At 42.9% G+C, this 22,432-nt stretch overlaps 2 protein-coding genes across 6 annotated transcripts in view; one reads left to right on the top strand and one right to left on the bottom strand.

The window, feature by feature from the left end:
* CBR4 (carbonyl reductase 4) overlaps positions 1-10,152 on the top strand; it is an 88,671-nt gene extending 78,519 nt beyond the window's left edge. The window contains exon 5 of the mRNA XM_053912158.2: positions 9,762-10,152. Within this exon, the coding sequence (XP_053768133.1) occupies positions 9,762-9,844 (83 nt within the window). The 3' untranslated portion in view covers positions 9,845-10,152. The remainder of the gene's footprint in view (positions 1-9,761) is intronic.
* The window catches only part of PALLD (palladin, cytoskeletal associated protein), a 344,806-nt gene that overhangs the window by 50,538 nt on the left and 271,836 nt on the right, over positions 1-22,432 (bottom strand). The window lies entirely within an intron of this gene.

Below are 22,432 nucleotides of genomic sequence, written 5' to 3'. Positions count from 1 at the left end.
ATTGCTCTTTATACCAAGATTATTTTAAACACAAAACATTCATATTCAATACATTTATGAGATTATTCTGTGTAGTCCACACTTTTTGACAGCATTCACTGCTCATACACATAGCTGAGACCAAATTCTTTGGAAGTAATTAGTTTCGAAATTTACTTAAGCAATGATGAAATAAAGATAAAAAAATTTTAATTTGTTGGCCCTGGTTAAACAAACAGACAAAATTTTTCCTGAGTTCTCAGTCTCACTGGGTACTGTCAGGCCACGCTCTGTATTTTAGCTCTGTCGGCTGTTGTATCCTGCGGGAGAGATGTCAGCTGGGGCGTGGTACCACAATCTTATTTGAAGTACGTCGAAACCAGTTTCTCCAGTTGCTTTCATTTCTTTGGGCACTGGTGTCTTTATATAATAAAATTCTCTTTTAAAGAAAAATGAGACCCTCTTTCGTCGTTCTGGTAATTAGGAAGTATTTGGCTAAGGCTGAACTGAAAACGTTTTTCACACTACAGAGCCCAATTCACGTCCTAAATGACTCATTTAATACGTAAGTGAGCAAGAAGAATACTCCTGTCTCCCTCTACCTCATTATCCCATTTCATTTCTTCACAGCATTTATCAATGCCACGACTGCACTTACGTATCTGTTTTTATACTTTCTGCCCGAGTGCCCGCCTCCGCACCAGCCCCCACACCCAGCTCTGGGAGGCCAGCACTGTAAGGGAGGGGACCTTCTCCAGTTGTACATGGCCTAGAGTGGGTTCTGACGCACAGTAGGTACTCAAAAGACACTTCTCTACGGAATGAATCTACTGCTGGGATTGGCTCTGATTCCTGCTATATGGTTTGTAAATTCAGCAGCAGCATCCAGAAGTGAAAAGGTGGACATGACCATTTAGAATATTTCACATTGTTTCTGCTATACTGGCTTGGAGCATAAAGCTTTGTATAGACCTAATTTTATATCCCTTACACCTGTGCTGTCCAAACATGGTAGCCACCAGCCACATGTGGCTACGAGCACTCGAAATGTGGCTGGTCCAAATTCAGACATGCTATAAGTGTAAACCACACACCAGGTTTTGAAGATTTAGTTTAAAAAGAGAGTGTAAAATGATCTCATTTATAATGTTTATACTACTTATGTGTTGAAACTATTTTTAATATATTAGGTTAAAAATATATTATTAAAATTAATTTCACATACTTCTTCTTTAAGGTGACTACTAGTAAATTTAAACTGCATATTGTGGCTGGTATTTTGGGTCCACGTTACATTTCTACTAGACAAAGCCCCTAGAGGCCTGGTTGGTTCTCAAAGTTCCCTCACTTCTTCTTCTCATAAGGGTTCTGTCTTTTTATCCTATGTAGACACCCCCTGAGTGGCCCCACTGAATTAGAATCACAGAATGCAGAGCCTTAGAAACTAAGGACAGGTCTCTGGGATAGTGGTGATGGATTTGTCCATGATCGTGGCAAAGAAGGTACCCTCCATTTTCTTCCTTATTTGCTGACTTTCCAGCAAGTAACATCAGAAATTATTCCATGATTGTGTTTCTCAAACTGTTCCACTCTCCTAAGATTCATATACAGTAGGCCTATTTGGGACACACTCTGAGAGTAGCCCCTTATCTCTGGCACAGCATTCTCCTTCGGGCAATACAAGGAGACTCCATTTCCTTAGAAAGCTTTAACCTACTGAGGTCACACTACAAGGCCAAGGTTATGTAGGACAGTTAGTCTGGCCAGATGCAGTGAGCATGCATAGGAATCAGCCATGGGCAAGAAGCTATGAGGTGAAAGGCCCAAGATTGCAGGCTTAGGGTAGAGAGGAGTTTGAATTTTCTATCACATGAAATATAGTACAAGCTTTGGATCACGTAATAGAGCAACACAAAAATGTTCTCACATGTCAACAAAAAATGGAACAACCAAGTTAGGAAGCCGAGGTTTTACATTTAAATAAGGGAACAAATTTGATTTTTTTCTCCAGTGTATAAAAGTATTTAAATGAAAGTCTTAATGAAAAAGTACAGAAACTTAAGATGCACTGGCTATTACTACATTTAGAGTAAGCTTAGGGGACAGGAGAGCATCTCGACTGAACAGTGTCAGAGAGTGGGTGGAACACAGCTCTTCGATGCATATTATCTTATTTATAAAAGACTGCTCTCCCTTACTACTGCCTCCTTAGTAAAGTCCATCCTGGAAAGCAAATATAATCTTCTGAACCATGGTATTATCATTAAGTATCTATCTTTTGACCCAAAAATCACTGTCTCAGAGAAAACCTGCCAACTTAAAGAGAGATTGCAACAGATACTTTCTTCATCCGCAGAGGAAAAGGTAAAATGTTTATGAAACTATTATTTATACTTGTCAAACTTTATAACAAGATGCCTGGAAAAACATCTTCGAGTGCAGTGATGAGTGTACAACTTTAAAAAAATGCCTCCTGGTATTACTAACTTAGTTTGGCTAAATATAGTCGGCAGCCTGCAGGCTGCGCAGCCCATTTTCCCCTGGAATTCAGCTAATGTAAATAAAACAAACAGAGGGAACCTGGCCCCTCCATGAACATTACATCAGTCTTCCTTATTAGGGAACTTCTTCAAACCTGACATGTTGCTCTAAATAACCGGAGTTTAATTCTCGGTGAGCAGCTCTGGACAGGGAGCTGCTCTAATCAGAAGGGCTGCTAAACGCCAGCAGAAATGCGGGTGACGTGCGGACTCATTTTACAATGATTTTAATTCCTTAAACAGGAGTGCCATTCTGGAAAGGATTAAGGAGATACATTTCATGTTTCCTGCTGAAGGTACATTTCAGAAAGCACATTTAATGTGCCTCAATTTTTTGCTTTCTATATATGTTCATTCATGCCTGTGATGGTGAACAGAAACAGGAGAAATTCTGAGATTCTTGATTTCTCGCCACTGTGATGAGGGTTCTGACCAAAGATTTTTGCATATGATTGATCTTAAGATGACGCAGAAGTTAAGAAGCTAAGAAAGACGCCCCCCCCCCCAAACGTTCCTCAGTGTGATGTTTAATATGCTAGACAACTTAGGGGTATTGTCTTTGCTCTTGAGATATTACTAGAGTCACATGTGGACCTGGCAGTGAAGGTTAAAATAAACTGGAGCTACAAAACTGAAAGCTTCTGCCCAGCAAAGGGAACTACCAACGAAGTGAGAAGGCAGCCTACCGAATGGGAGGAGGCACTTTCAATCATCTGTCTGAGAAGGGGTTAATAATGTACAGCATGATGGCTACAGTTAACAGCACTGTACTGTGTATTTGAAAGTTGCTAAGAGAGCAGATCTTAAAAGGTCTCATCATAAGAAAAATTGTAACTATGTGAGGTGATAGATAGTAACTAAACTTATTGTGGTAACCATTTTGACATACATTATATATACACATATAGTCATTATATTGACTAATACAATGTTATGTCAATTAAAACTCAATAACATTGGAGAAATCAGTCATATTTAAGTGTTGCATAATACACTTGTTTGGAAAAAAAAGTTAACTAATCCAGACTTCTTGTTATGGAGGTAAGATTTATGAAGTTAAAATGTATGTGTAAAATAAAAATCAATCAAAATGAACCTTTTCTTTAAACATGTTTTTGTGAGTACAAATAGGGTTATTCATCAGTTTGCTGATTCTACCTAGTATTTTACCCTTTTTTTCATCTTGACATAAAGACTGTTTTCATGAGAAACAAAGGAGTTGAAAACACTGTTCTAAATCCAAAGCCCATGATGGTGTGATGGTACTGGCGAAGCTAATGCTATGTTCTGAAATGATTAGTGTGTCAGTAAACAGTCCTGAGACGCAATGAGTTGAGTGGGTAATGTGATAATGCAAAGACGAAGCCTTCTTACGCAGCGGGCTACTTCTGGCAGGCAGCGAATAAGGAACTACTCATTTATTTCTCATTTTCTACTTTGGTTCACTAACAAAGTCACGATAATCACATGTTCATGCAAATGTGGAGGGCGAGGACTAGCTTGTGGCAGGAAAAAAGACTGGCCTGGAAAATAAGGGAGGATGGTTCTAACAGTTCCAAGTTTATATTTCTAAATCTAGCTTATTACTGAACTTTTTTCTCCCAACGTTTGTTTTTTCAAAGGAAAGAAAAGCAAACACACCTGAATCTCTTGCACTCAGTACAATTTAAATGGGATCGTGGATGGTCCTCATTGTTTCCATAAAGGGCCCAGCACCGGCAGACTGGGAAATGCTGTTTAAGAACTCACAGAGTTTTCCCGTCCAGCGGGCCCTTCCATCTTCTGGGAATTTTATCTACATACTTCTTACTGAATTTGGGATTGAAGGTCATGGTGTATTTCCCAGGAATGCAGGCTCTGGAGTTTGACAGCCTGGCTTTGCGTGACTGGGTGGGTGTCCTTGATCACAGTGTGTTTCTGGGTCCATTTCCTTATCCTTAAATGGGGGTCATCACAGCATTTGTCTTGGCTGTGAAGATGGAATGAGTTATTACATATGAAGTATGTAAATTATCACATATGAAGTGTGAAGTAAACAACGCTTGACCAAACTTCAGTAAGTGTTAGCAACTAATATTCAGGACGACCATAATTTAGTGTCTAAACGTGGACCCTTTTGCCTGGGACGTACGTGGAACTGGATAGAACTCTTGGACAACAGGCAAATTGATAGTCCTGGGAAAAATGGAATACACGATCACCCCATTAATATTACGTAATGTCAGGGTCACATAATGTAGAGATAAACTGATTTACAAAATTAACAAAACTTGTACCTCACTGATTAGATGGCGTAAGAAAGCCTTAATTAAAAACAATCACTAACTGTAATTTGAAATGTCTATCTTGAAAGAGACCTAACAGTTATGTTAATCACCCACTTGTTGAACTTCGAACATCCTTTTTCAACATTACCCCAAATGTATTATAAACTTTAGTTTAAATCATTTTAGCACTGTTCTGCTTCTTCCTCGTAGCCTCTTTTCCACAGACACCAGGCCATGTGGGAGTGGAGGCGGGGAGGGGAGTAACATCAAATAAAAAGGTACACAGCAGCGCATGGTGTCCACCGGTGACCCAGCTGTGCTCAGCACAGACTGACCAGCCGCATCTCCTCTGGCAACTCACAGGGCTGCTTCCCTCCCGACCTGGGGAGCCACCCCTCAGTGCGTTGTCATTATAGAAACAGAGAAAACACATCTGCTAAAAATGAGCTTTAGTGGAAAAAATTCAGCTGGCATTCTCTTTTCTCCTCTGTCGTCTTTTTTTTAAATAGCACTCTTATGTAAGTTCTTTACTATATATAGTAGAGAATGGGCGCTGACTCGCCCTGCTCAGAGGCCATCAGACGGGGCCTTTCCTACCACCTCAGGCCCAAAGGCAGCCCTACCTGCAGGGCAGAGGAGCAGCCAGGTCCCAGAAACCCAGCCCCCTTTAGACTCTGACACTGCTGAGCGGCTGTCTCCTCTCTTTGGATCTTCAGCCTTCCCACCTATAAAACTGGCACAATGCCTATTTCTGACCTAATGCATCGGGGGTGACTGTGGAACCTCAGAGAACATCTGGGAAACATTTTTTTGGCTTAGTCAACTACGTATATTACCTACCTCCCCGCTCCCCCCAGGCCCACAGCCATGTCCATATGAGATTTACGCATCTCTAGAATGCTAACATCTCTAAGGGTCTTAGACCATCCTCCCATCCTTACCAGCCCGCCCAAGCAAGACAACCCTATATTTATTGCCCGTTCCTTCCACTGGGCTCCAAACTCTCTAAGGGCAGGGTCCACATCTGTTTCATTCCCCAGTTGAGTCCATGAATGAATGAATGAATGAAGAGGCAGTAGCAGCGAACATTTATTGAATACTTAATAAGCACCAGACGCTGTCCTGTTTTATATGCTTTCCCTCTTTCTCCCCCTCCCTCCCTCCCTGTCTCTCACATGTATATATAAGTTCTTTCCAGTACCTACTAGCTGTGTGATCTCTGACAATCTTTCTGTGCCTCAGTTTTGTCATCTGTGTAAGGGAACAATAACAGAACCTATGTACAAAGGGCTGTTACAAAGATTAAATGAGAACAGTGCTTGGCACAGAGGTGTGTTCTGTTATTTGCTGTTATAGTCCTCTCCTCCTCAGTAAATGACACCTTCCCTGATACAGTTTCACAAGTCAGAGCCCCAGGTGCCATCCCTGCTGTCCCTCACCTGCCTTAACTAAACCACCACCAAATCCTGCCTCTCTCTCTCCTAGACACCTCCCACATGGCGTCCCATTCAGGCAGCCTAGGGATTTCTTCCAGATGCACATAGAATCTTGTGACTCTCATTTACCTGCCCCCAGTGGCTTCCGTTCACTCCTGGGATATATTCCAGACTCCGTAACCTGGCCCACCAGCCTGGGCCACTGGCCACAGCCTCTGCTCACTGTTGTACTGCCCTGCATTCTCTGAGAGTCGGCCCTCCTCTTCCACATGTGGTGGATGCCTCCTGACTTAACACCTACTCCCCCCCACCACCAATCATCCTTCTGAAGTCAGTTCAAACATCACTTCCTGGGAAAGGCCCCTTCTTCAGGTCTCCAAGCTGGATGAGTCCTTCGGTTTCCTGTCCTTCGAGGTCTTGGCACATTTTGTTCACCCATTTGCCATAAAGGCACTCTCTACAAGCCTTTTTTCCAGTCTCCGAGGTTTCACCTACCCAGACCCAGCTTCGGTAAAGTGAGAAGCAGGAGGCAGCGTGGTCATGGAAATGAGCGCAGGCTGGTGGGTCCAGTGTCAACTTCTCCCGGAGTGGCCCTGTCTGACCTCGACCACCTTGTAAAATCACCTGTACCACACTTGTAAGCACAAAATTTCTACTGGGGAAAAAAAAGAAAATCTCCGCACATGCATGGGAAAAGCTAGCAATTATGCTGCACAGAATAAAAAGTTACTCTGAGATGCTCATGTTAAACTCTCTCAGATGCCACTGTGTCACCTCTTACTCTCCGGCTGGCTGTGACTCCCCTCCCTTCACATAGCATTGTGGCCTATTCTGTGCCTCCCCAAAAGACCTGATGTGTGAAAACTGATTTTATGAATCCTAAAAAGTAAACTTGGCTTTTCTTACAAAGTTTAACAGTCAATGAACAATTAATATTGCCAGCAATAATTAAGGCAGGAAGAAAAGGCGATTCCTGCTCCAAGTCTTAGCATCCACTCACCATCTACTCATGAGTCAAATATTCTAGCTACATTATGTACATTTCTTGATATCTGCACCCAGAAAACATTTCAGGGAATTAGGAGAAGCAGTGGCCACTTAATTCATCCAACAGTCCACAAAACAGAATAAATCTAATTATCATGGCTCAAGGAAAAATTTAATGCCCTTGAAAATAACCAAAATTCAAGCTTAAAGAGCAAATATAAACTCTGTATCTACTATGAACTTTGGAGATGGTCTTTTTCTTTTTCTTCCTTCTGCCTCTTAGCCACTGAGCTCGGGGCTAAGAATCTAGCAATGAACACCACAGACCCAGTGCTTGCCTCCAGGAAGTCCCAGAAAAGCCAGCAAACAGTGTGTGGCCTGAAACAGAAGAGTGTTGAACTGCATTAAAGCAGCGGTATTCATATTGCTGGGTGGAGTCCATATTTCTTCCCTGTACAATTTAATTTATTCAGCTTTAAATTTCTACAGCACTGCCTGCCTGATGGGAAGACCTTCGGCATTCTGAGTCAGATGGCACGGGTGTGGGGTGCTGTGTCTTTGGCCCCTCCATTTCTCCAGCCTTGCTGGGCAGCTTCATTATATCAAACTCACTCAAGAGGGCAGGTGATTGCCAAGTCAACTCCACTGTCAGCAAGGGCCAAATGCTGGTGACAAAGTTGGCATCAGTGGACTCCCTTTCTCCGCCCTTACCAGTAAGCTCTTGCCTCCAGTTTCCAGAGGCCTGAACATGTTCCCAGGAGAAAGGAAATGTGCTGGATGGGTTCAACATGAGTATTTTGCTAGAATTGGCTATCATTTGGGGTTCCCACAAATGTCACCTTCATGCTTATCCAATGGGGATAAGAGTCATAGCTTTTTTTAACTTCTATCATTAATGGTTTTTGATAAATTACTCATTAGAGCGCTGAGGTACAAGTCTCTCAATACAAAAAAGGTTTGAAATACATGAGAAAAATTCACAAGAGGCTGGATGATTGTCCTATTAACTTGACAAATAAAGTTTGATTTGCCTCCTCCTCTTGTCTCACATATGCAGGCCACTTCTCATGCATGGGAGTAGGAGGGAAAGACATGATTTGGAGATGGGGAAAGGTCAGCAGTCTCTAAAGCAGAGCATGAATGCCAGTGTGCTTGGCAGGCTTGAGACGCCCAGGGAGGAAGGGGGGAGAGGGGGTGATAACTAAGCCAAAGACAAGATACGGTAGGAAATGGTGCACGCTCTGGCCTCGGGGACTTGGCCCCACTGGCCCCTGCCTCCGTGGTGCTCGGGCCTGACTCATTCATTCGGTGACTTTTTCTTGTTGCCCACAATATATACCAGGTACTGTGATAGGATCTGGGGACATTCACACTAAGCTGGACTTAGAATTATATGCTTTGTCCGACACTTGGCTACTTCTGAGCTAGACCCAGGAGAGAACATATTACTAATGACAGAACTAGAAATTGGTATATCACTACCTAAGTGGCCAAAGGAGATTGACTTTCTCAATAGTGGACTGGATTTTCCAGGCTTTTCAAGCAGGTTTGGAACGGGAGGAATTGTCATCGTTTAGAGGACTTTTATGAGGGAGTTTAATAGTGCATGCCTAGACACACCATATGAAAAACAAACCATTTTATAGTCAGGGAAATGTTTTCCTCTTATCTTCTGAATTCCTGGGGCGAGTGGGGACTGAGCCTCTGGTCCCTCCAGGAAGGGGAGGGGGGCTTCAGCGGGAAGGCCCGTCCCTGGAGGTGGGACAGAGCCCAGGTTGCAGGCCTCACCAGCTACTGCCCCCCATTCAGGTTCTGGCAGATTACTTAAATTTCAGGAACCAGGCGAACTAAGTTTCCTGGCTCTATGCTCAGACAAAAACATTTTCTTTGTAGTCAGACCCTTTACGTCTTAGTATGTTTCAGGTACGAGGGAGGATTAAGGGAGTTTATCGCCTCTTACAATTAAATATAATGAACAACTGGTTAGGAGTTAATTTGTTGTATTTTATGACACCAAATGTTACCTAATTTGTTCATATGTGTACATAATAAAAGAGAAAAAATATATTCCAGAATCCCTTTTTTTTAGTGGGAGTGTGGGGTGAGGAGAGGGCGTGGAGCTGGGGTGGTTCTGCATCCGTATCTTACTATGTGCAGAGTGAGAAGTCAGCCACACGTGGTCTGAATCTCAGTACTACCGGTCACTTAATCGCTCCACGCTTCAGTGTTTTTTTCTTTAAAAATGGGCAAAACAATACCTACTAAGGAGATTTCTAAAGTTTAACTGAGGCTATGAATGTAAACGTGCAATGTTGAACCTGGCCTTCAAGAAATGTTCGTCTCTCTTCACTTTCCTTCCATATTGATAAGCCACGAGCATTCATTCTGGTTTGTGCTGAAGGCCTGTCTAAGGTCTCAGAATCTAGCAGAGAATTCAATTCAGACTTTTAAAAGCTGTCATCGAGGTCTCAACAGGTTTGTTAATGAATTCATTGTTACTACTAAAACTGCCACATGCCAAAATATACAACCTCTTCCTTTCTTTCCACAAGGAGTCTGCCTGAGCATTACGGAGATCACCCTGAAAATGTACACTTCTTCCCCCACTGCAGTTTACACAGTGACGAAAGTCTGATCTGGCTTCTTGAAAAGCAAACAACAACAAAACATCCCAAGCACTTCACATTAGCCTGAGTCGCCCAGGGCAACGCTTGCACAGCGGCAGGGAGAAGTCTGGAACCTATTACAGCACGGTTCTCCAGGGGCAGACTTATCTCTTCCTCAGATGCTATCAGTTCCCCAGCCCAGATAAAGACAAAAGTCAACTGCTGTCCCCAGTCGGAATGCAAACCTGTTCAAGAATGTTGCAATACACAGAGCTAGATTATGTGGAGATGTGAGTGGCTCTCAAGCGGAGGACTGAGTCAGTGTATTCTGCTTGGAGGAAAAATTCTCATACACTGCATGAAGAGTTGCAGAAGAACCTCCCTCTCTTCATGGAGTGTGATTAGTATTCTTACTACCTTGAATCTTAGGGGAGAGTTCACTCGTGTCTGCGGTGAACTTAGAATTAATCACACTACAAAGCAGTGTGGAGAACGAAAGTCTTGAAATTCTTCCTTTCTTTCCCAAAATCAGAGCTCCAAGTAGCTTTTGACATTGATAAAGTCCAAAAATAAAATACATCTATTCATAAAATTGAATCTTCTCATTATTTAGCAAAAGACTATGATTCAGAATAATTATTCAGTGTGAGTGAATCTAAGCCTTTCCTTTCAACCAGGTATGGCATAGAATGAAAGTATATTCTACATGGAAGGCCGGAACCCTACCAGTTCTTAAATCTCAGAAATGAGAATGATTTTGACAACTATTCTGACTTTTTGCTTTCAGTATTGTCTCCTTTCATACACTGAGTGACTGTGTTTACATTTTCTTCAAATTATGTTACGGTCAGTGATGGTGTGAGAGGCCTTCTTTTAAGAAAAAAGAAACAGAAAATAATTCCAAGTAGAATTGTGCACAGTGGCATGGCCTACTTGCTGGGTTGGAGGGCAGTGAATAATGGTCCTTACTCAACAGTTCTGGTTTCAGTCCCAGACCACAAAGATTAGCACGTTCTATCTCTAAATTACAGAAGTTTACACTTTAATCATCAGTCTTAGAGCCTGTCAAGGACAAGCCCTAAGACGAAGCAGTGGTGGGCTCACCTTGGCATGAGTGGCCAGGACAGAAAGCATGAAACCTCCTTTCGGCTTCATTCATTTTCAGTTCAGGGGAGGTGGTGACAGGCCTCCCCTTTGCTTTTTCTCTGTCACCATTGGAGGGGGCCGGGCTCCAGCCCCTCAGCCCCTCTGGGCTCAGTTTCCTCACAAGCAAAATGAGTAGAGGAGGTTAAACTCTAGCTGTACATCTCTGAGTAGCTCTTATCAGGAGCGAGTGTCATCCTGAATAATACTGATTGGGCAACAGGGGTCAGAGGACAGCAGTTCGCACTGCTGCTGATTAGCTGTCCCTAATACTCCCAGGACTTAGTTTCATACTAATCTTTTTTTCCCCCAAAAGGAATATGTATTCATTGTGGGAAATTCAAGTATGAGACAGTATTAAGATAATAAAATGAAAACTCTGCCCTATAATAACCACCCATCTTCATGTAATCCCCACTGCCCAGGAAAACCACTGCTAAAGGTTTAGCGTTGAGCTATCTTTCTAGAACCTTTACCATGCACATATAATTACACATAACACACATATGTTTACAGTCTGGGTTTCCGTTCTCAAAAGTTCGATCCAGCACACGCATTTCCCCCGTGTTTTTTTCAATCCCCCAGTACACGTCTCAGCAGCCTTCCACGTCGGTTCAGCTCTACTCCGTGCTTTTTAAAGGCCTCGGGTTACTCCACGGGACAGGGAGCCACTCTTTCTGAACGACAGACCTGCTCTCTGTAAGTGCTCAGCAGGACCACTGGTATAGCGATGTAGAGCCTTTGCACAACCGGTTTGAGTTTTCTGTGTGAAAATCACTAGAAATGGGTGGGTCAAAGGGTATGTGAGCCCAACTGCCCTCAGAAGAGATCTTACGACTATCTAAAAGAGGAGGGAAGAACAGATGATCCACTTCCAAATGTTTTCTAACTAAACTTTCATTTCCATTCAATTAAGAATCTTTTAAAAGTAGAATGAAGCTGGGGTCACCTCTGAAATCCAGTTCCCTTTTGGCTGGTCCAGTACTTTCAAGCTTTTGCTTCATGAACAAGTGTTGAAACTATGCTTTGCTTTGGTGTCGGTTGTCAAACGAACATTTTTTCCTTAGTCATATTGCTAGCCATAAATGACAGTATAGTTGACCCTTGAATAATATGAGTTTGAACTGTGTGGGTCCAGTTATGTGAGGACTTTAATAAATACAGTAAATGTATTTTTCTTGTGATTTTCTTAATGTCATTTTTTCTCCGGCTTACTTTATTGTAAGAATATAGTATATATAATACATGTAACATAGAAAATATGTGTTAGTTGTCTGTTCGTGTTATTTTTAAGGCTTCCGGTCAACAGTAGGCTGTTAGTAGTTAAGTTTTTGGGGAATCAAAAGTTAACACATGGATTTGTGACTGTGCAGGGGGTTGGCATCCCTAACTCCCACATTGTCAAGAGTCAACCGCACTGGTCACTTCTAGAAGTAGGTAAGAAATGGATGCCCTGGCACTGGCATGTCATTACTTTCAACTCTCACTTACTTAAGGGACAATAAGTTCCTTTACAGCAGCGGTTCTCAAACTCTGATTGGACCTAAGAATTATCCAGAGAGCTTGAAAGAACACGGACTGTTGCATGCCTGCTCGGAGTTTCTGACTCCCCGGTATGGGATGGGGCCCAACAATTTTAATTTCTAACAATACCCCAGGTGAGGCTGACACTATGGGTGTGAGGACCATGCTTTTTTAGAACCACTACTTTTCAGAATGCTCTTTAAATACTGGGCATAACCTTGCAATTCAAGGACCACTGTCTGACTCTGGTTAGACTGTAATTTATATGAGTCTGAATGATCGTCAGCCACCTTAATTACTGTGACACATCTTCTTCCTGCTACACTTCACCGACATGACACCCAGGCACTCTTCACAGGCCACCTATAAGCAGCAGGCTGCAAAATTCCGCAGGGATCGTTCCCTGTGGCCTCGTATGTACCACACCTACTCACTCTCACATAACTGTTGTTTACAATTCATACAAGACAGGTGCAAAATAACTCCATCTCTTACTCATCCTACAAAGGAAACTGTTGATGAGATGTTACTGGTATGATGTCTTATGTGTTATTTAAGGCCTAAGTGTACAATCATCATCAGGTACCCATAGCTGCTTAAATTACACATATCAAACAAATTTAGCTCTCAGTACCCAAGTGATAAAAGCGAACATGAAAATGAATGACACACAAACTTGAACCTTCACTTGGACTGTATGTGATGGACATACGGTGCCCTTCCAATATATTTTCTACTCTGGATCCTACGTCTAAGAATGAAAATAGGAAAGTGTGCACTGGATGTAAAGTAAACAAATGTACAAGATAATATTTACATGTACATGCCAGAACAGTGGATTCTGTTGGGAAGAAGGAAGAAAATAGGTTATAGAACTTTTGTTTCAAGAAGAGATGGCCAAATCTGTCAGAATGCATTGTGCACCTAGAGACATTTTCACCCCTCCGTTGTGATGTTCCTCATTCATGGTGTGTTTTCAGAGCTGAAGTCACAGAATTAGTAGTTGAATTCATTGATAGGAGATAAGTTAGTAATGAAATGACCAAAGGTGACCACTAAGAGAGAAAAAGAAGGAGCAAAAACAGGGATTCTGAAACAACTGTTTGCTCTCAAATTATAGGAAGAGAAAGCCGCATTCATTCAGACCACACTAATCTGTGATACCTCTGAGAGTTTTTCTCGAACAGTTAAGAAGGGGGCTTGTTAAATAAATCAGTGGCATGAAGATCCATCCGCAGGACTGCTTAACACAGGCTACTGTCAAGTCCTTTGGGAGCATACATTAATATTCAAAACTGTGGCTGTACTTCCCACTGACATTTTCTTAGTCTTGACTATTCAAGTTCTTTGTATGAGTAAGTCTTTGTTTTTTAAAGAAATATTAAGAGTTTGAAGTCATTCAATCTCATAACAACCTGTCTAATGGGTAATCAAATCGGATGATGTTATGACAAAGGACAAAGGTGTTAAGAGAAGTGGTAAGTAGGTCCTAAGATGCCTTTAAAAAAGCATCTAGAAAGAATTCTCACAATAGAGATTAAACCTATGGATAAGGCATAGTCATATAGATCAATCACACAGAGATTGCATCGAAAAATAGAGAAATTAAAAGACTTCTTATAAGGACAGATACAAAATAGTCTGATCAACTTAATGAATGTATCTCTTCACAGAAAAAGCTATTTGCATGTTTGCTGTGACTGAGGGTGTGGTGGGCAAGGCCTTTCACAGCCTGGTAACGCCCTCCTCGCCTCCCTCTTCAGCTCCCTCTTCAGCTCCCTCTTCCCCACCCTCTCCTCACCTCCTTCTGTGTGGGCTCCTCCCTAGTCAGGTGAGCTGCCCACCACCCTCTGGACACACAATCACTCCAATGCTGGGCCTTTGGGCAGGCAGCCCAACTGCCTTCCCCACCCAGCTTCAACTTGTATGAAACTTCACTGTTGTCAGAACTTGAGTCGCTCCTGAAGCTTCTCCTACACACACACACACACACACACACACACACACACACACACACACACACACACACACCCAGCAGATCTGAGGACTGGGTCTGCTTCAGCAGCAGGCCTGATCAATCCATTCTGCTGCGGGGCTCTCCCCTACCCCAGCCCACTGAGGGCCTGGTCAGCCTCTTACTCACTCAGGGAAACACTAAGCACGGAACACACTGCATAAGCTTTCGCAGAGAAAATGAATGATACTGGATTTGTTTGCTAGCTTTTCAAAGCATATGGAAAGATTTGCAAATATGTCATACTCCAATAGTAACTTTTTAATATTTGGAATTCATCCTCTACTTATGAGGAAGTTGGCAGGGAAGATATGTCGTGGGATATCATAGTTCAATTTCCTGTTGCACAACTTTTTTCACCTCATATATCCTAATAAACCTTAGATAAAATTAGATTTCCACGGGTTAAAGAATACCACAGAAATGACAGCGTCTTGAACTTTGAGGGCACAGGTTTGTAGGGGAGATGGGAACTTAGAAAAGCTCAGAGTGAGCCGGTGGGTCCCAGCCCCTTGGAGAAATGCTTGAACTTCTTGAAGCTCATGTTTTCCTTCTGTGAAACGGACATGCATGTAAGTCTTCATAGGGTCAACAATGATCTCATGGAGTTGTTGGAACAATGAACATAGAATGTATATAAAAACACTGAAAATTAACAGCATGGAATAAGTGAATAAAGCCATCCATTTGGACATGGGTATAAAGAAAGATCAATTAAGAGCCACCTTTATTTCCAGGTAGAGTCCCTCATGATTGTGAATTTTTAAAGGTGATCTAGTAATTGTTTGCTGGAGGAACTGGGGCCTAAAACCAAACCAAACCAAAACAGAGCTCTTTGTCAAAACTCTTTTTTTTGTCCAGTCAAATACATTGCTTTCCTCATGGATAATAATTCACCGTAAATGCCACTTATGAGGCCCATTTTCAAAGGACAGGGGAAGCACTCCTACATTGCCCTTCTCTAATCTGCTAAAATACAAGCATTATTGATTTCTTCTTCACTTTATCGGAAGTTCTTGTTAAGAAAAAAAGTAAAGCTATAACTATTCTTGAGGCAATATGAGAGGTACCTATATTTTGGCAAGGTGTGGTAAATTTGGCAGGTAAGTTCAATTTCCATAACATTGCTTCCAGCCCAGGAAATGTCTCAGGTGGCTCGGAATGGGTGAGCTGCTGCCAGTTGTTCGGGTACGGGCTTGCTGCCCTTGCATGACATCATTTCACTGAATTCTTTACTCCGCCTACCCCACAGAACCCTCTGAATTCAATTAGTCTCCATTTTTCTGAAATACCTCATGTGATTCCAAAAGCCTAATATGGAAGCCCTTGAATTCATGAGATGAACCTCCTTGGCTGTAAAAATAGCAAAAGCATTTACTAAGGCACACTTCAGAACCACTGTGCAACGGGAAGGCTTTCTGATTACAGCGTAACTATTACCTGCAATAATGGGCTGTAACTATGACCACAGCATTATGCCAACAGGACTCTCACAGCACATAAATACTTTATTAAATATGTTTGTCTCGAGGTCTGAGAACTGAGATCATTGAAAGTCAAATGAAAACGGAGAATGTTCTTTGTAAATTATGCCCACTTTTCTCTAACTTGAGCTAAACGGAGAAGCTAAACTCCTGACCAGGTGGAACCTGTGATTTTTGCAAGCTGAACTTTTTCCTGTTACCCTAGCTTAGGCATTACACCAATTCATGAATTAATCCCATGTTTCCCAAATTACAGTATTCCAAAAGGTATTATCTTCTGAATTATAAATTAGCGTAAAGAATACCAAAAGGTCTGCAGGGAAGTCTTTTATTTATGCGCCATGGCCCACTAATGGCAAACCGTTCTGCCTTTAGAATTCCTTTCTGGCAAAGCCACAGCAGTCATGCTTAGAAACTGGGGTTGGGTTCCATGACAGACACATACCCAACTACACATCTGTTTAACCACCTCTGTCACTTTGGGGAGTAACCGGCACTTGGGACTTTTGTGAAGCCTTATTTCTAATATAGTTTTACCGATTATGCACAGACTTATAATTTAGAACTTAGACTAGATGTCTGAGATGCATCTTTCTATTTCTACAAGACTAGGGAATCAGACCCCATAAGGTCCTCGACTTCTCAGTTGTTTCAACCAAACATTCCATGACAGAGTGCAAAGACGGCGCAGAGGAAAGAAGTAGATGTAATCAGATGGGAATGCCTTTTATTTCCCTTCCGACATGGCACTGGGAGAGTAAGGCTGAGAAGGATATTTAAGCTCATTTCATCTAGTCTCTATTTTCTGAGAAGCCAACGGAGACCCAGGGGCAATATGGGATGTCTGGAAGAAGACAGCTGTCTGTGGAGAGCCTGGGCTGTCCCTAGCAGCCCCTCAGATGACAGAGTTAGGGTGACAGCCATTTTTTCAGCTGTTGAGAAAATAAAAGAAGGCAGCAGAAAGCATGCCCAAAAATCACTGATGCCTTTCTAAACTCAAGACATCTACGCCATTAGCTCAAGATATCCGCACCGACATGCAGATTTCCGGGTTGCCAAAGAAAACACCAGGTGATGTTACCCTTGTCGGGAGATGACCCAAAGATTCCGTCAGACCCTGTGGTTTCCTCGCACTTTGACCTTTAATCCGACTGCTAAGAGCTGGGATGCCGTCAATCTTTCCCCAATTCATCGTTTTAGTTGAATGCGTATTGCCAATAAAATAGATTTTTAAAAATGGAGGTTGTAGAGGGGTTACTTATATTTGAAACCAGACCTGAAGCACAGCGATGAAAGGATGGGCTGCTTATGTCACAGTCAGAAGAGAACCCAAAAGCCCTCAGATTTTAAAAGAACGAAACCCAAGATTCAGAGCAGAACCCACTGTACAACCAGATTTTGTTGTAAGATATTCAGTCTTCGTCAGATTCCTTGCTGATTATTCAAATGAATGAATATTAAAAATGTAGCTGGATTACTCTGTGAATGCTACATAATTATTTTGTTTATTTAAACCAATAATTGTTTTACTACATAGGCTATGAGATCATGCACTATCAATGTGATTTTGAAATATATCCTAATTATAGATGTAAGTACACTATAGTAAAAGAAAACAACTATAAAACCACGATAACATTGAGCAAACATTTAAGAGTCCAACTTGATTATCCTTCTTTTTCATTTTCAGATTTGTATTTGGCTTAATAAATAGATGAAATCAAAATGACGGGGTTAGGAAGGAGATAACCACACAGCAACACTGAGCTCCAAGCAGTGTTGTAGAAGCCACTCTGGCCTGCCTGGGAGCTACTGACATTGCAGATCCATATACAAGGAAGGAACAGACACGGAGCAGCTGGAGGCCCTGCAACACTGTGATGCCACTCAGCTGCTAGCCCAGGGCAGGTGGCCGAGCTGCAGAAAGTGCCACTGTGTAGTTCCCTGCGTAACCCGACCAGATTTTTCCATGGGACTTACTTTCTCAAGTAAACTGGTCTTTGGGATTTTAAACATTTAGCATTCACCCTTAAAACTTTCCTCCTGAACTTGTGACCAGTATTCTCAACTTGACTGCCAGATTTGCCATCTGTGCGTAAGCTTTCGGAAATTCAGCAGGTGCTGCCAGCACACGTGTTCAAGTGGCAATATTGCCCTGCATCTCAGAGAAGATGCTGTGTGTGCTGAAAAGAAAAGCACAATTGGAGTCAGGAGATCCAGGTCCTCCGACAACTGCCCCTTTGGGAAGTCACATTCACTCTCCACTGGGTTTTCAAAATCTGTGTAGCAGAGGTAAGGACGCCTGCCTTACCATCTCCCCTACTAGGATGTAGCGAAGGTCCTGGAATATTTAAATGAGTAAGACTTGGCCTTCATAAACAGTGCTGGATTTCACATGTCTCAATTTTGATATGCTTGTGATGGGCCTAGATTTAGATTTGCCTAAATCTCTAAATATAAAATAATTCCAGCTAACTTTTCAGATTCTATCATTTATTTGTAGCCCGAAGCAAGGAATTTGACCACAATGGGGAAAAAAAATCTGGCGGCTTCACACACCTGGTGGCCTCACCGAGCGTCTCTCTCACTCTATCGAACAGTTCTGGAAAGGCAGAAGACAAACTGATGTTAAATGGAGTAATTCTGTATTTTTGCAAACTGACATCTCCTGCTGATCGTGTGTGAAGAAGGGCCAAGGAATGCTTGGGTTTGGACAAGGGCCGTCCCATCCCTAGATGATTCTTCTACTTTTGGGAGAGATTTGTAAATTCTTGTATACCACTCTCTCTCTTGGAAATAAAAGCTCTGGAGAGGCGAGATCCAGCCCCTTATCTACTGTCCCTGGGCATCTCACAGTCACTTGCCTGGACAGATTTATAGTTGCCAGTGTGGACAGCATGTGCTCAAACGTTCGGTTACATAACACAACGGTGTGATGTGGGAGAAAAGTATGGAGTACATTTGGACACATTTTATCTCTTAATAAGTGCCTAAAATAGAACTTTTTAAAAAGCCACATGTCACTTTTCATATAAATATAGCCATTTATAGTTATGAAGACACATAAAAAATGAGGCCCTACCAAGGAAAACCACACATTTTTCCAGCTCCAGTTCTGAATGAGTTCATTTGTGGTTTCCTGGGGTATGCTTCACTTCAATACTCTGCCATTGGGCAGGATTTGCAAGACCAGAGCTTAGTCAGATGAGGGGAACTTTATGCCACCTTCAGATACTGGGCATTACATTCTCTCACTTTCTGCTCTGGTGGGGGAAAAGTCCTCGTCTCCCAAGGCTTTAATTACTGCAGGTGTTGATAATTCCCAAATCACCGATCTCCTCCCAGAATGTCAGACTTAGATTTCTAACAGCCTCCCGGACACCTCCACTTGCTATGTTCACGACCAGACTGGTCTTGCCTTCAGGGCTCCTCCACCTTCTGCCCCGACCACTCTAAATGGCAGCCCTATCTGCCCCCCCCAGCTGGCAGGACCCTTGGAGTAATGCCTGGTGCATCCCCCTCCCTTACCCTTCACACGCCCTCAGCACCAAGTATGGTTAATTCTATCTTCTAACCATCCCTGGAATCCAACCACTTCTTTTACTTCCTTTGACACTAACTTAGTTGATACCATTCATATCTATTCCCTGCATTATTCTAACTATCCCAACTGATTTTCCTGTTTCCCAGCTGCTGGCCTACAGTGAGTTAACCCACCAGGTGTGACAAAGTAGAAGCACAAGACAGCCTTGTTGTCGTACAACAAAGGCGTGATCTGGTAGGAGTGAGGTTTGATTTAGGGTGCCATTGGAGAGAAAAACACAAGAACATACAATTAAGAGTTGTTTCATAGTCTAAAGTTCAATCTTGATATCAGAGAGATGAGATTAACTCAATAGAACAAACTTGTGTTCAAGGGCTGTTTTAGGGACTCTAAGTGTCAAGAGCATTTCAGAGTAGAGAGGGATTAATGTGATGATTAGTCTAGAAAGTGTTACATGAAATTTCTGGACAAATGTGTACGAAGTTTATTTTAGTAGTCACTCAACAAACACTAATCATACATCTACTAAGTCAGGGGTGTCAAACTCATTTTCACCAGGGGCCACGTCAGCCTTGTGGTTGCCTTCAAAGGGCCGAATGTAGAGCTCCTTGCCCCTAGTTAAGGAGTAGTTACATTTACATTTATATAGTCCTAAAATTACATTCGGCCCTTTGAAGGCAACTGCAAGGCTAATATGGCCCCAGGCGAAAATGAGTTTGACACCCCTGTACTAAGTGAAGGGCTTTGCTCCATATAAGTGACAAATAAAGAAAGGCTGTCCCTTTTCTCAAGAGGCCAATGAGATTATAGAATTCTGAGGGCCAATGCACTCTGCGCGTGGACACAGAATTCAGCCTCAGGCAGACCTGGAGTGTACACATCACCAGCTGCATTCAGGCCTCTCCTCTCCCAGGGGACGTTTCACACCTTCCCTCCTCAACTTCCCTCAGACATTCACTCTCAGCTGATGACCATCCCTCCGAGCTCACTGAGAAAATGGAGACAAGCAGTAGAGAACTTCCAGGAGCTCCCACTGCCCCTTCTATCCACTTGCAGACACCGCCTCCTTTCCAGGATTCCAGAGGCTCTGCCTCTGTGCTCTTTGTGAAGGCCAGGCACCAGCCATCTCCAGGATGTCCCTCCGGCAACTGTCCCTGTCTTTCCTGACCTCTGGATAGACAGGACCAAGCCCTTTATCTGTTATCCTTAGATAGATCCCCAGTCCCTGGCAGGAGTGTTGACAGCGACTGAGGAAGACGGCACATGCGCAAGTACTTAGTTTTACAGAAAAGAATGGTGTGCCACGAGAAACAATAGCGAAGTACTAGGGGACTCATTCTGTGGACTCACAGCCACGCTTCGTCCTGATTTTCTGCCTCGCTGAACTGCAGCCCCCACCTCTAACCTGGCATTCCTAATCCTCCTCCCCAGAGTTATTTCTCCCCATAGCACAGAATTCCATCTGAAGTCCTGGAGGTTTAGATCACTTTGTTTAGAGTCTGTTTCCTACCACTGGAACATAAGCTCCATGAGGCAAGGATTTTCGCATATTTGTTCACTTAGGTCACTGCTTCATTCCTGGAGTCTCAGCCAGTATCCAGGGCACTGGACTTGCTCAACAATACTGACTGTGTTAGTGAGGTCCCGGCCTGGCCATTTCAGGTCTGTGAGGCTCTGGGCAAATTACTTACCCTCCCAGAATCTCACTTTCCTGCTTTTTAAGATTGGGGCACTGACAGTACCTCCTGCGTGGGACTGTGGGGACGGTTACTGACAAGTGTGCTAAACATTTCAGTACACTGTCCAATATAATGCAAGTGTTCAACAAGTGGCATTTATCGTGTGGTTATTCCGAAGACAGTAATTACACATGAGTACCTGAGTTTACCTAAAGGCTATGCATTCCCAAATAGGTGCTTGTTTGGGAATTTCATGGACTGCCGTCAAAAGGAAAAATAAGATGCCTGTAAATTTGCTTTCCTTTAGGATGAAAGATACCATTTAAAAGCTAACCCTGACTTTGAAAATAAGTGAACATATAACTAAATTAGTGCTCAAGTGTAGGCCCAGGTTCTGTAGCAAAAACTATGTTCAGTAAGGAAATAATGTCAACCAACAGGCAGCTCACATCAATTGGCTATCCAAAATAGGCCCCAAAGCGGGCTGGCAACTGGGCCAAACTTCTGTCCCATTTCCCCAGGCCTTTTCCCTCTCCTCTCTTTCCCCTGGGTTGCTATGAAGCCAGCCACTGCTGGGATCCCCTCCGGGCAGCCCTGCGGTGCCTGGGGTGAGGTCTCTGTTAGCTTAAGGGGAGGGTGAAAGGAAATGTATCTCTGTGTACCTTTATTTTCCCTTCAGGGTTTCAATGGAAAAAGAGAAGGTGGGGCCCTTTTGCCATTGTTGCTGGGATTAAAAACCATTAACAAAAAAAATCAAGTTAGAGCTGTGAGTGCATTTTCCCACAAAAAAACATATTAGATACATAGTGGCTCAATTCTAAGGTACTATTAATACAGCAGAATAATTTGGCTACAATTTCTGGGCTGTGCTGGGAACCTAACCATGAAGTGTGCCATACTTTCAATGAAAAAGTGTGTTTAGAACTTCCAGCAACCAATTTACAAGTCCACATCCAGAATCCAACCCATCTGGAAGCTGAGGGCTGCTAATTCTCAGTATGTTGGACAATTTTTCAAAGGCATCACTAATATCTCAGAGTGGGGCCAAGCTTCAGATTCTCATGGACGGTCGTCCAGTGGTGCTCCGTTTCTCTGTGAATGGGGTTCCTGATCCCAGTTCTAGGACAGTTCTCAGAAACGTGGCAGGGGCACCTCAGAGCATTTGTGAGAACGCAAGGTGGTAAAGGCTGCGGTGCACCCTGCAGCTCCCAGTAGGTGACAGCGACTTA

Source organism: Desmodus rotundus, chromosome 9, assembly GCF_022682495.2.
Source record: "Desmodus rotundus isolate HL8 chromosome 9, HLdesRot8A.1, whole genome shotgun sequence".
Classification (NCBI taxonomy): domain Eukaryota; kingdom Metazoa; phylum Chordata; class Mammalia; order Chiroptera; family Phyllostomidae; genus Desmodus; species Desmodus rotundus.
This window is presented reverse-complemented; position numbering and strand designations above follow the sequence as displayed.